The sequence below is a fragment of the Magallana gigas genome, chromosome 2 (genome assembly GCF_963853765.1).
Source record: "Magallana gigas chromosome 2, xbMagGiga1.1, whole genome shotgun sequence".
NCBI lineage: Eukaryota > Metazoa > Mollusca > Bivalvia > Ostreida > Ostreidae > Magallana > Magallana gigas.
This window is the reverse complement of record NC_088854.1, coordinates 54,471,690-54,486,981: the sequence shown is the minus strand read 5'-3', so window position 1 is coordinate 54,486,981 and position 15,292 is coordinate 54,471,690. Positions and strand designations below refer to the sequence as shown.

The following is a 15,292-nucleotide window of genomic DNA, read 5'->3' as shown; positions in this document are numbered from 1 at the left end:
TATTTACACAAAAGCTTGTATATATAGTGAAGATTCTAAATTGTAAAAATCGTGACCCTCAGACCAAAACTGGGGCCCCAGGCGGGGTTCAAAGTTTAACATAGAAATACATAGGAAAATGTTTAAAAAATCTTCTTCTCAAGAACCACTGCACCAGAAATGCCAATATTTACACAAAAGCTTTTATATATAGTGAAGATTCTAAATTGTAAAAATGGTGACCCTCGGACCAAAACTGGGGCCCCAGGCGGGGTTCAAAGTTTAACATAGAACAACATATGGAAAAAATTTTAAAAATCTTCTTCTCAAGAACCACTGCACCAGAAATGCCAATATTTACGCAAAAGCTTGTATACATAGTGAAGATTCTAAATTGTAAAAATCGTGACCCTCAGACCAAAACTGGGGCCCCAGGCGGGGTTCAAAGTTTAACATAGAAATACTTAGGAAAATGTTTAAAAATCTTCTTCTCAAGAACCACTGCACCAGAAATGCCAATATTTACACAAAAGCTTGTATATATAGTGAAGATTTTAAATTGTAAAAATCGTGCCCCTCGGACCAAGACTGGGGCCCCAGGCGGGGTTCAAAGTTTAACATAGAAATACCTTAGGAAAATGTTTAAAAAATCTTCTTCTCAAGAACCACTGCACCAGAAATGCCAATATTTACACAAAAGCTTGTATGTATAATGAAGATTCTAAATTGTGGAAATCGTGACCCTCGGACCAAGACTGGGGCCCCAGGCGGGGTTCAAAGTTTAACATAGAACTACATATGAAAAATGTTTAAAAATTTTCTTCTCAAGAACCACTTCACCAAAAATGCCAATACATACACAAAAGGTTGTATACATAGTGAAGATTGTAAAAATCGTGACCCCCGAACAAAAAGTGGGGCCCCAGTAGGGGTTTAGATTTTAACATATGAAAATCTTCTTCTCAAGAACTATAGTGCAACTGTTTGGGATATTACTATGCATACATGTACATCCTTAAATAATGTAGATTCAAAAAATTGTAACTCCCGGACAATTGATGGGCACCAAGAGGGGTTCAAAATTTAAACATTTTAAAAAACATAAAGGAAAAGTTTAAAAATTTTCTTCTCAAGAACTACAATGTTTTAGTTTGTGGAATTTCTATGCATGCATCCTTCGCTTATGTAGATTCCTAATTGGTAAAATCGTGACCCCCGGACCAATACTGGGGCCCCAAGATGGGGTCAAAATTTATTAAAGAAATATAATGGTAACATGTTAAAAAATCTTCTTCTCGAGAACTACAATGCTTCAATTTGTGAGATTACTATCATGCATACAACCTTGGATAATGAAGGTTCGACAGTTTTAAAATAGTGACCCCTGGACTAATACTAGAGACCCAAGCTGGGTTTAAAGTTAAATGTAGAAGTAGGTGTATATGTAAAATGTTTAAAAATCTTCTTTTCGAGAACTACAATGCATCAATTTGTCAGATAACTACGTCAGCACCCTCAAATAGTGTAGATTCGAAATTATAAAAGCCGTGATCTCAATCTAATACTGGGGCCCCAAGAGGTGTTCAAAGTTTAGCATAGAAATATAGAGGGAAAATGTTGAAAAATCTTTTTCTAGGGAACTATAATGCTTCAGCTTGTGAGATAACTAGGCAAGCATCCTTAAATAATGTAGATTCCAAATAATTAAAACTTTAGCACTGGACTAATACTGTGGCCCCAAGAGGGGTTCAAAGTTTAACATAGAAAGATATATTGAAAATGCTTTTAAAAAGTTTTTCTCGAGAACTATAATGCTACAGTTTGTGAGATTACTATGCAAGGATCCTCAAATTGTTTAAACTCTAATGAAGTGGAACCAAGAGTTATCTTTCTTGTGTTCTGTACAGTCTGAGAGTTATTCCTCTTGAAGTGGAACTCTGCTATGTTCAGTTTTTCAGGTTGTGTACGTGCGGTCCCACCGCAGTGCTTCACATTTTCATTCCTATGTTACTATTTATGTTGTTCAAGCCAACCATAAACCTTGGACCATAACTGGGTCCCCAGAAAGGGGTTCAATGTTTAAAATAGAAAAAGCATAATTATGCTACGAAATGTAATGTTACAAGGAACTGCTGTTCAGGTGAGCGATGTGGCCCATGGGCCTCTTGTTTCAGTATGAATGGGTTTTTTTTTATTTTAAGGAATATCTAAGCATTGAAAACACTTAAAGTGTAAATTTTGTTGCCATATCTCATTGATTTTTCAACCACGGTGCCTGAACTTTAGTAAGACCAGTACTTTATGTTTCATTGGAGACATATATGTATATAATGTTAGAGTTAAGGTCAACCCCTAATATATGTGTGTGTGTGTGTGGTTTCATGTGTTATAGTGAACTTTTACCAATAAAATGTATTCTAGTTCCAGGGACATATATATTGAATATCTCCGATATACTTAAGAAATGAACTCTAAATCTACCCAAGTTATACTAGTATAACCTAGGTTGGGGCAGTTTACGCTTTATAATCTGCAAAGCTAGCCTGTTACAATATTGCATCTCGGAACATTTTTGTTTATTTATACATGTATTCCTGACAGGTTTATATGATGCTATGGATTCATCAGTACTCGCTGAATACCATTGTTCGCTTATTTTGCTTTTTGAGGTGATCCACGATAATTAATATTCATTGATATGCAATTTATGATAACAACTTGTGTTGATGGGATTAATTTAATGGCCACGAATTTTTGTAGCTGCAGGTCAGTAGCTCCCAGTCAGAAAAGATTCTGATAATCGAGGTCATCCATCTGATTTTTAGCTCACCTGAACCGAAGGTTCAAGTGAGCTTTCCTGATCACTTGTTGTCCATCCAACCGTCTATCTATCTGATAACTTTTCATATTTTTTACTTCTTCTCTAAAACCAGTGGGCCAAATTTAACCAAACTTGGTACAAAGCATCCTTATGTGAATGGTATTCTAAATAGTAAATAAAGGGTGTAATCCTTTTTAAAAGGAAGATAATTGCGAAACAGTGAGTATAGGGTGTGTGTCTTTCACAATCTTCTTCAGGATCCTTAAATAATATAATCAATGAAGGCGTGACCACCGGACTAATACTGGGGCCCCAAAAGGGTTCAAAGTTTAACATAGAAGTATAAATTATGGAAATTGTTTAAAAATTTTCTTTTCGGGAACTACAAATCTACAGTTTGTGAGATTACTAAGCAAGCATCCTAAGATAGTGTAGAATCTAAATTGCACTAAAAACCACGGAACAATACTGGGGCCCCAGAAAGGGTTCAAAGTTTAAAATAGAAATAGCATATGCTACGAAATAGATGATACTAACAGTTGTTCAGGTGAGCGATATTGCCCACGGGAGCTACAGACCTGCAGCTAGAATTTTTGTATCCTTGAGTCTGGCTCCACCAAACTCTCGAAAATTGATGCTCACAAACTTAAATGATATCACAGTAGGTTATTAATGAAAGAAAATCGTGCTAGTCTACATATTTTTTTGTTTTTTTCTTCTGCTTCAGAAATGCGCCTCATATGGTGTTATAATTTTCAAAAATTTAATAATTCTAGTTAATTACAATACCCCCTCGAATGAACGGACAAACACTTATTTTGCTTTGTGAACAAAAGAAACGAACATTTTCTGACCCAACAATTTCACGCACAGTGGTACCATTCATTCAATAAATGCATTTCCGAAGATAATCATCGTCTTTGAAGTCAATTTAAAGGCGTGAAAAACGACCAGCTGGGCTTGAAATAAGCTAAATCGATTTATTTTGATTTCAATTTTATTTGTAAAGAAAATCCAACCCGGTCGCCTCATGACATCAAAGTAAGCAATAGCACAAGAGGTGCCTATCTGACTCTATTGTTGAGCAAAATTCTGACAGTTAACAAATTTTCAAAAGAAAAAAAATATATATTGTTAGCCTCACTTTGACAATTTTGTAAAAGGTAGGAAAATAAAGGTCTCTATTGCTATAAATAAGTAACTTGAATTGTCCTTTAAACATCAATGAAAGTAGAGAAAATCAATTTGGAAAAAAAAATAAATATTAGATAAAAACTTCATGTGAAATTGTCATTTCTCATTTAATTGCGTATAGTTCCTTTTTCTTCGGGATTCAAATGCAGGGTGTTTGGAAAAAATAATTAGTGTAGAATCTCGCGGACTGAAAACAAGGAATAACCATGAGGGAATTCCAACTATATTTATTTGTGTTTGGTCTATTAACAACCCGAAGTGGTGAGTTGTTTTAAAATGAAAAAAAAACACATAACGTCTTTTTTGTCATATTGTTTTTAGCTCACCTGAACCGAAGGTTCAAGTGAGCTTTTCTGATCACCTGTTGTCCGTCGTCCGTCCGTCCGTCCGTCTGTCTGTCCGTCCGTCTGTAAACTTTTCACATTTTTGACTTCTTCTCTAGAACCACTGAGCCAAATTTAACCAAACTTGGTACAAAGCATCCTTATGGGAAGGGGATTCTAAATTGTTAAAATAGAAGGTACAACCCTTTAAAAAAGGGAGATAATTGCGAAACTGCGACAATTGGGTGGGTGTCTTAAAAAATCTTCTTCTTAAGAACCACTGCACCAGATATGCCAATATTTACACCAAGGCTTGTATATAAAGTGAAGATTCTAAATTGTAAAAATCGCGATCCCCGGATCAATACTGGGGTCCCAAGAGGGGTTCAAAAAAATGACAAATTTAACATAGAAATATATGGGGGAAAATGTTTTTAAAAATGTATTCGCAAGGACTACAGTGCTAAAATTAGTGAGATTACTATACAAGTACCCTAAGATAGTGTAGATTCTAAATTGTGAAAACCGTGATCCCCGGACTAATACTACGTACGGCTCCAAAATATGTTCAAAGTTTAACATAGACTTATATAATGGGAAAATGTTTTTAAACTCTTCTTTTTAAGAATAACAATGCTACAGTTTGTGAGATTACTATGCAATCATTCTAAGATAGTGCGGATTCTAAATTGTTTAAATCATTTTTTATTACAAGAAGTATTAAAAAAAAAGAAGACATTTCCATGATAAGTTTATCATAGTCAAATTATCTGGAAATACGTGTGTATGTTTATCGACTAGTTTTTTGTTTTTTGGAATTTCGATCCCGACATCAATTACTCACATATCGGGATCCAAGTGATCGGGATCAAAGATCATAAATTCAAACAACTTCAAAAAGGGATGGATCTTAGTTTTTACGAAGTTTTGATTCACAAACACACAGTTAGGAAAGATAAAGGAACAAAAGATAAAAAATGGTCATGGAAAAAAATTAGGAATCATTGATAGACTTAATCAACTATATAAAGACTTTCCATGTTTTTTGAGTTTAGTCTATAGGACAGATGATCGATGAGAATGCAAAATCTAACATGCCTATAATGTCCTCATCACACCTGCAATATTTTTATTTGATGAATCGATAAAGAAGCTTTTAATGATTGAAATACAAAACAGATGCCAATATCATCTTTTAATTATTTAACGAATATTTTTCAATTTTTTCAGTGAAATTGGGATTCTTTTTTACTGCAAATGGGTATTTTAGAGCTTAAAATTCAGTCTCATTTGATGTGTAAAATAACTATGAATAAAAACATGCCAAAGATAAAATTGTTTCTTCTTTTTATGTATTGTTTAATATATGGCGAAATCTTGAAATATATGAGTTTTACAATATTTATTCAGAGTCCACTTCATAATAAACGCTTTCGAAATAAAATGATAGAAGGACTATTGTTCAGGTGAGCGATTTGTGGCCCGTGGGCCTCTTGTTATTAATACTGGTCCGCGGCAAGAAATATTCACGGCAATGAGGTTCTTACGAACCTCGCAAAAATGAATGAAAGTTGGTTTACAGTATGCGCTATTTAGAAATGTTAATGATGTGGTCAGTGAAAAAAAGTATAATATGTAGCAAAATTTCTTTTCATGCAAAGGTGCTGCTTAGTTATGCAAAGGTGCTGCTTTCAGAGATTGTGATGTTTGATAAATGTTTGTTGTGATATGAATAGATAATGTAGGCATGTTACTTTGGTTTAAAAAGAAGTAAAGAGGTTGGGTACACTCTATTACCGTATATTTCTTTTTATTACTTCACAGAAGTTTTTATGGTAGTCAATTGAACGTATCAAATTACAAGTATCGTATCTAATTATCTTATATGAATATTTGACAAACTGAAGTATTTCCTTTAGAACAGGGTTAAGAAGGAGATAAAAAATGAAAAAAGTGCTCACAAACATATTTAAATTTTTTTGTTTAATTTGTTTTTCTGGGACTGCTGAAATGCAAAGCAACTATTTCTTTGAAAAATGCAGATCTCAAATAAATGTATTACCAATATCTTCTGTATAGAGAAATTGACATTTTACTTTTGTGTGAGTGCATACAAATTAATATTTCCTTTCATCTTGATGCCTATTTTACATGTAAGTTCAAAGGAGTCTAAATATGGCCAGGCCATCTAGCCCTTTTAAGATTTAAATATCACATGCAAATAATTGGATGCAGGCGAAGTGAATTGTTGTTGTCCCTACATATATGACATTATAGAGTGTTTGAATGATCGGAGATTTTAATGAGAAAACTGTGTATGTTTGACTTTATCGATAAATAGAATTACTTATTGCTAAAAAAATTTCATAATCTTAATTCTGTCCTGTTATTGCTGAACTTCTGGTGATTAATTTATCACAAACAACTTTATTTTACAATATTTGAAAGATGAGAAGTTCTACAATTACATGGTAGGCTAAGTAAATTAAGCTTGGTCACAATGGTAAATTCAATTTTTTGGCTTTGGCTTTTGGATATAAGTGTGTTTGCCCCAAGAAATTCTGTTGTGTGATCTAACTGATCTTCTGGTTAAGTTTCAAATGTATAAGAATTTTGTGGGACAGTAAAATGTTTTTGGCTTCACTCAGCTTTAGTTAATAAATCTAGATTTCCCATTTCATGCTGGCTCCAGTTGTAAACTGTAGATTCCTAATTAAACGAGAGGAATTAATATCCGCGTAAAATCAGGAAAAGGCCATCTAACGGATTTTAAAATCTCCCTTTTATTTTTTGGACAGATGTAAACTAAATGAAACTATGATCAAACTTAGATGTTCATGACTTTATATTCTTGCTATTTGATGCAAAATGGTTGAAAAGCGAAATTAAGTACTCATGTAAATTAAGGAATCTGCAGTAGTGTAAGGAATCTGCAGTAGTGTATTTATTGTTTAATATAAAATACACATTCATCTTTATTAAAAGATATTGAGTATCCTGTACATTTCTAAAAAGCCATTATTTTTCTTGCATTTAATGTTGTTTTTATATGCAATTAAACAAAACATTACTAATTTCTGAAACAGTTTTTAATTGATTATTCATGGGTAAGGATAAAATTGCTAACAAACGAAATTTATCTGAACTAATTATCCTACAATGTGTCTATGCCTGTTATCATTGTTGTGTGATGATTTTGCAACTTTAACTTTAATTAACTGATTTATTTTTATTCCTTCTTCTAAATCAATACAAGTTTATTTTTAGCAAAGTTCATATATTGAATTTTCGTTTTCTTTTTGTGATCAGATCATATTTGCAATTATTCAATACATGTATTTACAAAGCCTACTTTTCTTTATGTGGATGTAGTTTTCTAAAGCTTTTAAAAAATTGTCATTTATGCATGAAAAGCTAATATTTTAGTTCAAACTAAAGTAGGTTTTTCAGCATTTGTCAACAATACATTAATTAAATATTTATTTTGTGTATTGACTTTATATTTAAGCTATCTGCACAATAAGTGCATTTTGTTTTGTAATGTAATCACCTTTATTGAACATATGGTCATACTGAGAGGCAATAATAGGATTGAAGTGTATTTTGGTTCAAACTCAATTTACCGGTACACATATTCATCAACTAATTTATTGAAAAATAGCATAAGGAGAAGGAACACTTAAAGGTGCTCAAGCCCCCCCCCCCTCCCCCCCCCCCCCCAGTACTGCAGCTGATAAAAGTGGTCTGTATTTTTATACCCCCGCTCCGAAGGAGAACGGGGGAATTCTGTTTTACCCTTGAGTTTCAGACGGACAAAAAATAATGCTGTCTGTCTGTCCATTACAAAAATTTCTGTCACATTTTTCTCAACAGATATTCATTGCAGATGCTTGAAATTTTTAACACACTATTTGTCTAGGCATGCCATATCGTGGGATATATTTTTGTACTAATCAGAAGTCAACTTCCTGTTAAATGGCGACTGTTTATTTTAGCCTAAATTTTAAAACAGTTTTTTGTCAAAAATTTCTCAGCAACTATTCATTGTAGATGCTTGAAATCGAAATTGTTTCACACTATTTGTTTATGCATGCCATATCATGGGATGTATTTTTGTACCAATCGGACGTCAATTTCCTGTTAAATGACGACTTTTGCTTATTTTGCATATTCACATCAGAGCGAGGGTTTACTAGTGAGCATTGGCTCACAGGTATCTTGTTTTTAATCCTTCACCAGAAAAAAAACCCCATAAAAGCTGAGACTCAAATGATATTTATCTAAACAATAAGATTATCAGTGAGTTATTAATTTTTTTTTCTGATATGATCACTACCGTCTTAGCCTTGTATTGTAAGCATTGTAATGTATAATTCTCTCTGATATATATCCATAGAAAGTAAAGTGAGTAGGGTACATAGATTATTGCTACTCTTCATTGCTTATTTTCCAATTCTAATTACCGGTACCATAATTGAAAGGTTGCTATTCAAATGCCTGGTATTTAAAAATCTAAAGCCTTCTGTTCGATCACAAAATAATTCACAATAGTTAACTTCAAAAGTATAAAAAAAAAATCATTTAAGAATGTAAACATTATTCATTATAGTTATTTGAATATAAGTTTTCATACCTTAACACTGCTTAATTAAGAATACATTTCAAGACAGCTTAAGAAGTTTATGAAATGTGTATATTCAAACATAGACAAATTGATTTAAACTGGTTAAATTGTGAGCCAATTTTTTAAAAGCTGTATAAATATTCTTGGATTTCTTGAGAATTTTTCATAGTGCATTTCTGACCATTACATGTGTACTATAGTTTACAACATGCTATTGAAATTGCTTATTTTTAGCTCACCTGAGCTAAAAGCTCAAGTGAGTTTTTCTAATCATTTTGATTACTGGGCTAATTTCAACCAAACTTGGCAGAAAGCAACTTTAGGAAAAGGAAATTCAAATTTTTGAAAATTAAGGATCTTGCTTTTTGAGTCGATCGGCTCACGAAGTGAGCAAGTCCTTGTTATCATAGCCGTTTCTGTGAAAACTTTGCACTACATTATTTATGTGCAAAAAAAATAGTGAAAGCATTAACAGCTTTTGTTTGCGTGATTGCCAATTTAAAAAGGTTAAACAATCTCATTTTTATTTACACATATATTTTTAAAGTTTTTCTTGATGTTTAAAGAATAAAACAAATCAGAGTAGTCTTTGTTCAATAGCTGCCCATGAATTTGACAACTTACACGGGGCAAACCTTGCTCGTATTAATGAACATAACTATTTGAGAAGTTCCTTATGGAGATGTGCATAAAATCTATTTTTAGAAAAACTCAGTGTGTTTTTCAATTGAGCTCGCAAGGCGAGAAGACCCTTGCTTTCATCGGATCTCTTGAAGTGGATTTTGAGCACAAACATGAAATGATAATATGCAATATAATGCAAATAGTTCTTATTTCTTAATCATTGAAATATACTGGTCCTTTGTCTCTAATGAATCAAGTAATATGATACAATATCATATGTTAATATCATTTAATATCATCGTGATAATTTGTCTGTTGATATGATATTTTTTTAATGTTCTATGTTTTATGATTACCTATGTTTATCTTTATATTGAATGAATTTTGTTTATTTTTGAACAGATTTTGGGGGCCTTGGGTTGTGTTGCTGAGCAGAGTTTGCCTTCGATCCTGCAAAGTTTGTTCAAGTGGTTTGAGAAGCAGAATTTTATAGAAGAATCATCTCAGCTGGATTCAAGACAGAGGCACAGAAGTAAAGGGTAGGTTAAAAAATGAACAAGTTAGGTCAAGCATGATTCCAGGCATAAATTAATTTGTCCAAAAGGTAGCTCACAAGTAAAGATTCAGGCCATTTACATTTTACAATTAATGTGCTGGATTAGGAACCAAAGCTTACAACTGTATTGTACAAATTAGGATTGGGTTCAAAACATGAGTCACTTGAAGTAAGAGCAAAATTCAAAACCATTCAATGTGTTTTGAAGCAGTTACCTTGTAAAAAAAAACCATGTATATTACATAGTTTTTCTACTTTTTAGTTAGAGCTACACATGTACTTTAGAAATAATCAGGAAGTTAAGTTCACCTTGATATGAACTTCATTGCTCATGTGATCAAATCATGTAAAGCTCAAAGGGGTTCTCAAAAGATTTGATCACGTTCCAGTTCATTTATATCCTGGTAAACTTTTTAACATTGCTGTTTATTACTTATTATAACTTTTGATAAGGACAAATTTGCTCAGAATTATTAACATACGTTTTACATAAACATGTATTTTGTTTACAGTAATCATTGTAATTTCATTAAAAAGTTCACCCACAGCTGAAAGTTTTATGTATACTATAGGTTCATGTTAGGAAACATATTTGCAAATGTAAATATATGTATTTTAACTATTTATTTACCCTTACTAGTGTAATGATTGTTAATCTTTAAGAATTGAAGAATTGTGTCAGAATTCAAGCTAATCCTAATATTGAGATAAACATTTACATAAATACCAGTAGATAGGTTATTGTGCTAACATGTGTACAGCCTTGCTTATAGAAAGCAAAAGGCATGCACATGTCAAGCACAGAATAATAGGGAGATCTGAACTTCTTTGTTCTATGATATGTTATTGACCATATTACATAATTTTGTCTCTCTGTTGTAGGAGTAAAGACTTCTTGTGTGAGAGGAGGGATGTAAGTTTATATATGTATAAATGCATTGTTTTTTCTACCCCAAAAATTAGATATTTTGTGAAACCACATTGTTGTATAGATATGCTCTCTTATTTCCTGATTGTGAAATGCTGTCTCTCTGACTTACAGTTGGCGGTGGAGTTCGTGTATTGTTTGGTCCTCATTGAAGTCTTAGCAAAGGTAGATAAAATACAGTGTATATTCACTTAACATTAACAATGATCTTGATGAAAGTAAAATAATTGGTAGTAGTGTATTTCTGTTCCATGCACTGCTACACCGTATGTTGATTTGATGTCTTTACAGCTAAATTTTCACCCAGGGTATGAAGATCTTGTTGTGTACATCACCAAACAGGCATTCCGACACTTCAAGTACAAGGATGGGTAAGCATCTCTACCTTATCTTTGGCTGCAGTTCTTTTCTTTCTTTTTTGTTTTGACTCATCATCAAAACAATGTGAGGCTTTACCTTTTTATGTAGAAATATTAACAAATATTGCCAAGTTTTGCTCAATTTTACTGTACAGTTAAAATGGATTTTTCTGCACAGAATTATTTTTGCCAAACAATGCCATGTCATCTCAAAGGAGATAAACCTATGCAAAAATTGTTTTGAATGCTATTGGTTCAGAAATCGCAGAACAAAAAATCTACCTGTTTGTTTTAGAAAAATAACTTATAATAAATATTAACGTAAGCAGAAAAAATGGTTAGCTTCATATTTTTTTCAATCAAGTACATGTATGTGTATTTGCATTATTATATTTACCTTAAGCAGTGTTGTAGATCTTAAATGATTTTAAATGTTTCAGAATCCAAGCTAATCCTAATTCCCAGAACATTAGTGTGATAGCTGATCTGTATGCTGAAGTGATTGGAGTCCTCGCTCAGTCAAGGTTAACTCTTTCATCAATTGATAACTTTAATGATAACATTAATGATCTTCTATTGATTTTATCTATCTCTTAGGAAAGTTAATCCAAAGATTATGGGAAAAAAGAATAATCTAAATTAAATTTCCATGTTAGTCCTGTTTCATGAGATTGGCTTTTATGGTAATTTTTAATTTTGTTTGATAGATTCCAGTCTGTTAAGAAGCATTTTGTAAATGAGTGGAAGGAACTGAAGCTCAGAGATCAGACTCCTTACACGGCCCAGAGCATCATCAGCCTGCTCAATGGCCTTAAGTACTTTAGGGTCAAGGTCAGTGCCTCCATAAAACATGGCTAATATCCATATTTGGAGATTCGTTAATACAGTGGGGCCTCAGATATCCGGACGCCAGATAACCGGACGCTTCAGTTTACGGACGAAATAATTTGGGAACAGATTTTATATACGTTATTTTGTCTCATTTATCCGGAATTTCGTATTCCGGATCCGGACGGTCTGTTTTTACCACAAAACACTGATTTACTACCAATCTTGCTTCATTTAACCGGACGGTAAAATTTAATGATACCCTACTCAGTACAAAAGATTACCCCTGTCAATGAAGTTTCACACCTTTTTTACGTGCCATACCCTGATGAGTAGCTTGTATAAACACACTCACTTCCAAAATCACTTTCAAAAATTGGAAAATTGCGAACAACAGTGTATCACACACATATCACACTTGGACACAAAGAATTAAGCTAGATTCGGTTATCATTATTGTCCGGTTATATAATATTATAATATTTCATGACAAAATAATAAAATAAACCAGAGTTCTTAATCTCTTAAAAACGTTCATATCAACAGACACCTCTAGCATGTGTTGCTATACGGTATGAAAGGCAAAAAAACCTAGTATCAACACTATCAGTATCATTCATGACAACAATAGACACATTTCAGATATCCGGACGCTTCATCTATCCGGACGATTGAACTTGGGAACGAAGGCGTCCGGATAACTGAGGCTCCACTGTATATGTTGATATTATTTGATGATTCTATTTTTGTTTATTTCATCCTGATCAGATGCATCCCATCGAAGATTTTGAGGCTTGTGTCTCTTTCCTTCATGAACTTGGACATTATTTTCTGGATGTCAAGGACAGGGAAATTAAACATGCGTTGGCGTCATTGTTTGTAGACATTTTGCTCCCAGTGGCGGCAGTAAGTCTGATTCTGTGTTTCATCTGTCTATGATGGCCAGATATCATCTTTATTCATCTTAAATTCTTCTTACATGTATATGAAGTCTCCTGATCATTTTAAAAAAATCATCAATTTTTTTAATAGTCTGTTTTGGTATTATTTGAAATGGTGATCATTGTGATTGAAATGATCTTCTGTCTGTTTAGACTGCCAAGAATGAGGTGAATGTTCCCGTGCTGAAGAATCTGGTGGAGATGTTGTATACCCCTGTGGTAGATATGACAATGAAGAAGAAACACTCAAATGTAAGCAATTTGGCCTAACAGGTGTCCCTTACACCAGAGGCTTGTTCAGTAGAGCAGGTGCTTGTGAGTGCTCAATGAATTTTGTAAATAGAGATGGGAAATTCAGTTAAGCACTTGCAAGCACAAGTTCTGCTGGTCAGGCCTCAACTTTCACTGATAAAGAGTCCACATGAAGCACCTATAGTATTGTAAATCCATTCTGGTTATTCTGTACTTGCAGCAAGTCTTCCCGCTGGTGACGTGCCTTCTGTGTGTCAGCCACAAACAGTTCTTCCTGACCAACTGGCCTTATTTTCTGACTACTTGTCTGTCCCACCTGAAGTCCAGGGACCCCAAAACCTCCAGAATGGCGCTCGACTCACTCCACAGACTGTTATGGTGAGTTTTCTCTCAAGCCGTTTTGTCAGTCATAAGCTGGTGCCTAGTACTGCTCTTTACATTTATTTTGACTGCTATAATGTGACATTTTGGTCTATTTTTCCTGTTTTACAGGGTTTACATGGTGAGGATTAAGTGTGAGAGTAACAGTGTGACCCACAGTCGCCTACAGAGCATCGTCAGCAGCCTGTTTCCCAAAGGCTCAAAAGTTGTGACGCCCAAAGATGTTCCCCTCAATTACTTTGTCAAAATCATTCAGTTTATTGCCAAGGTATGTCTTAGTTTCCTTTTGCATAAAAGTCATTCAAAATATCCAGAAATTCAAATGTTTTAAATGAGTAAAAAATTTAATGACATTCGTATTCACTGACATTTGTCTTTATTTAGGAAAGGTTGGATTTTGCCATGAAGGAAATTGTATTTGATTTGCTGTGTGTTGGGAGACCTGCCAAAATATTTTTGTCCCATGGACCAGAGGTAAACAGCTCTACTTGATAACTCTTACTCTATGTTCAGCATGTAGTTTGTAGGCATATGAAATTTATCAAGTCTTGTTAACATGCTACTCCTTTCTGTTAATTAGAGGATGAGCATTGGACTGCGGGCTTTCCTTGTGATAGCTGACAGTCTACAGCAGAAGGATGGGGACCCTCCCATGCCCCAGACCCAGGCCACTCTACCCTCAGGCAGCACCGTCAGGGTCAAGAGAACTTTCCTTAACAAGATGCTGACGGACACCACAGCCAAAAGTATTGGGATATCTCACTACTACCCACACATTCTGAAGGCCTTTGACTCCATGCTTAGGGCATTAGATCTGCAAGTAGGCCGACAACTCCTGCAGACCAAGACCGAAAATGTTGGCAAGGAGCCAGAAGTCCTAATGGGGTATGTTCTCCTAATCTTTCCCTGATTGCATGTTAACATGGTAACAGATTTTAAGCACATGTTATTATTTTTTTTTTCCAAGCTTGCAATCTTATGCCAAAATTTTGATGTGTCAAAAAAACCCCAGATAAACATGTATATACAAGTTTTATTATATTATAAATTATAATTTATAATGTATTAAAACTTATGTCTCTATCAATTATTTTAGAGGAGAAAGAAAATCAAAGATAGAGTTATTTAGGACCTGCATAGCTGCCATTCCTCGTTTGATCCCTGATGGCATGTCTCCTATGGAGCTTGTGGAGATGTTGAACCGACTGACAGTTCATGTAGACGAAACACTGAAAGGGTAGGGAGCAATGTTGTACACGTTAACAGGCAGCATGAGTTTGTGTTTCAGATTTATATTTTTTGAAATTATTAATTGAGATTTTTTTCTGTTCAATATAGCCATGCCTTTCAAGCATTACAGAACCTTATGCTTGAGTCGCCCTCTTGGAGAGAAAATGTCATAAGAGGTATGTTGTGATACTACCTTCATACAAATGTAAAAAACATATGCATGTAAATCGACTTTGAAAAGATACTCTAAAT

At 33.8% G+C, this 15,292-nt stretch overlaps 1 protein-coding gene across 4 annotated transcripts in view; it reads left to right on the top strand.

Annotated features, from left to right (window-relative positions):
• The window catches only part of LOC105331772 (protein furry), a 56,791-nt gene that overhangs the window by 18,259 nt on the left and 23,240 nt on the right, over positions 1-15,292 (top strand). For all 4 annotated transcript variants that reach the window (XM_066077275.1, XM_066077273.1, XM_066077272.1 and 1 more), the window contains exons 4-17: positions 9,968-10,104; positions 11,004-11,034; positions 11,164-11,214; positions 11,341-11,420; positions 11,849-11,932; positions 12,116-12,239; positions 13,005-13,142; positions 13,331-13,429; positions 13,650-13,807; positions 13,922-14,078; positions 14,195-14,284; positions 14,391-14,695; positions 14,907-15,047; positions 15,149-15,216. In XM_066077275.1, coding sequence (XP_065933347.1) covers positions 9,968-10,104; positions 11,004-11,034; positions 11,164-11,214; positions 11,341-11,420; positions 11,849-11,932; positions 12,116-12,239; positions 13,005-13,142; positions 13,331-13,429; positions 13,650-13,807; positions 13,922-14,078; positions 14,195-14,284; positions 14,391-14,695; positions 14,907-15,047; positions 15,149-15,216 — 1,663 coding nt within the window. The remainder of the gene's footprint in view (positions 1-9,967; positions 10,105-11,003; positions 11,035-11,163; positions 11,215-11,340; positions 11,421-11,848; positions 11,933-12,115; positions 12,240-13,004; positions 13,143-13,330; positions 13,430-13,649; positions 13,808-13,921; positions 14,079-14,194; positions 14,285-14,390; positions 14,696-14,906; positions 15,048-15,148; positions 15,217-15,292) is intronic.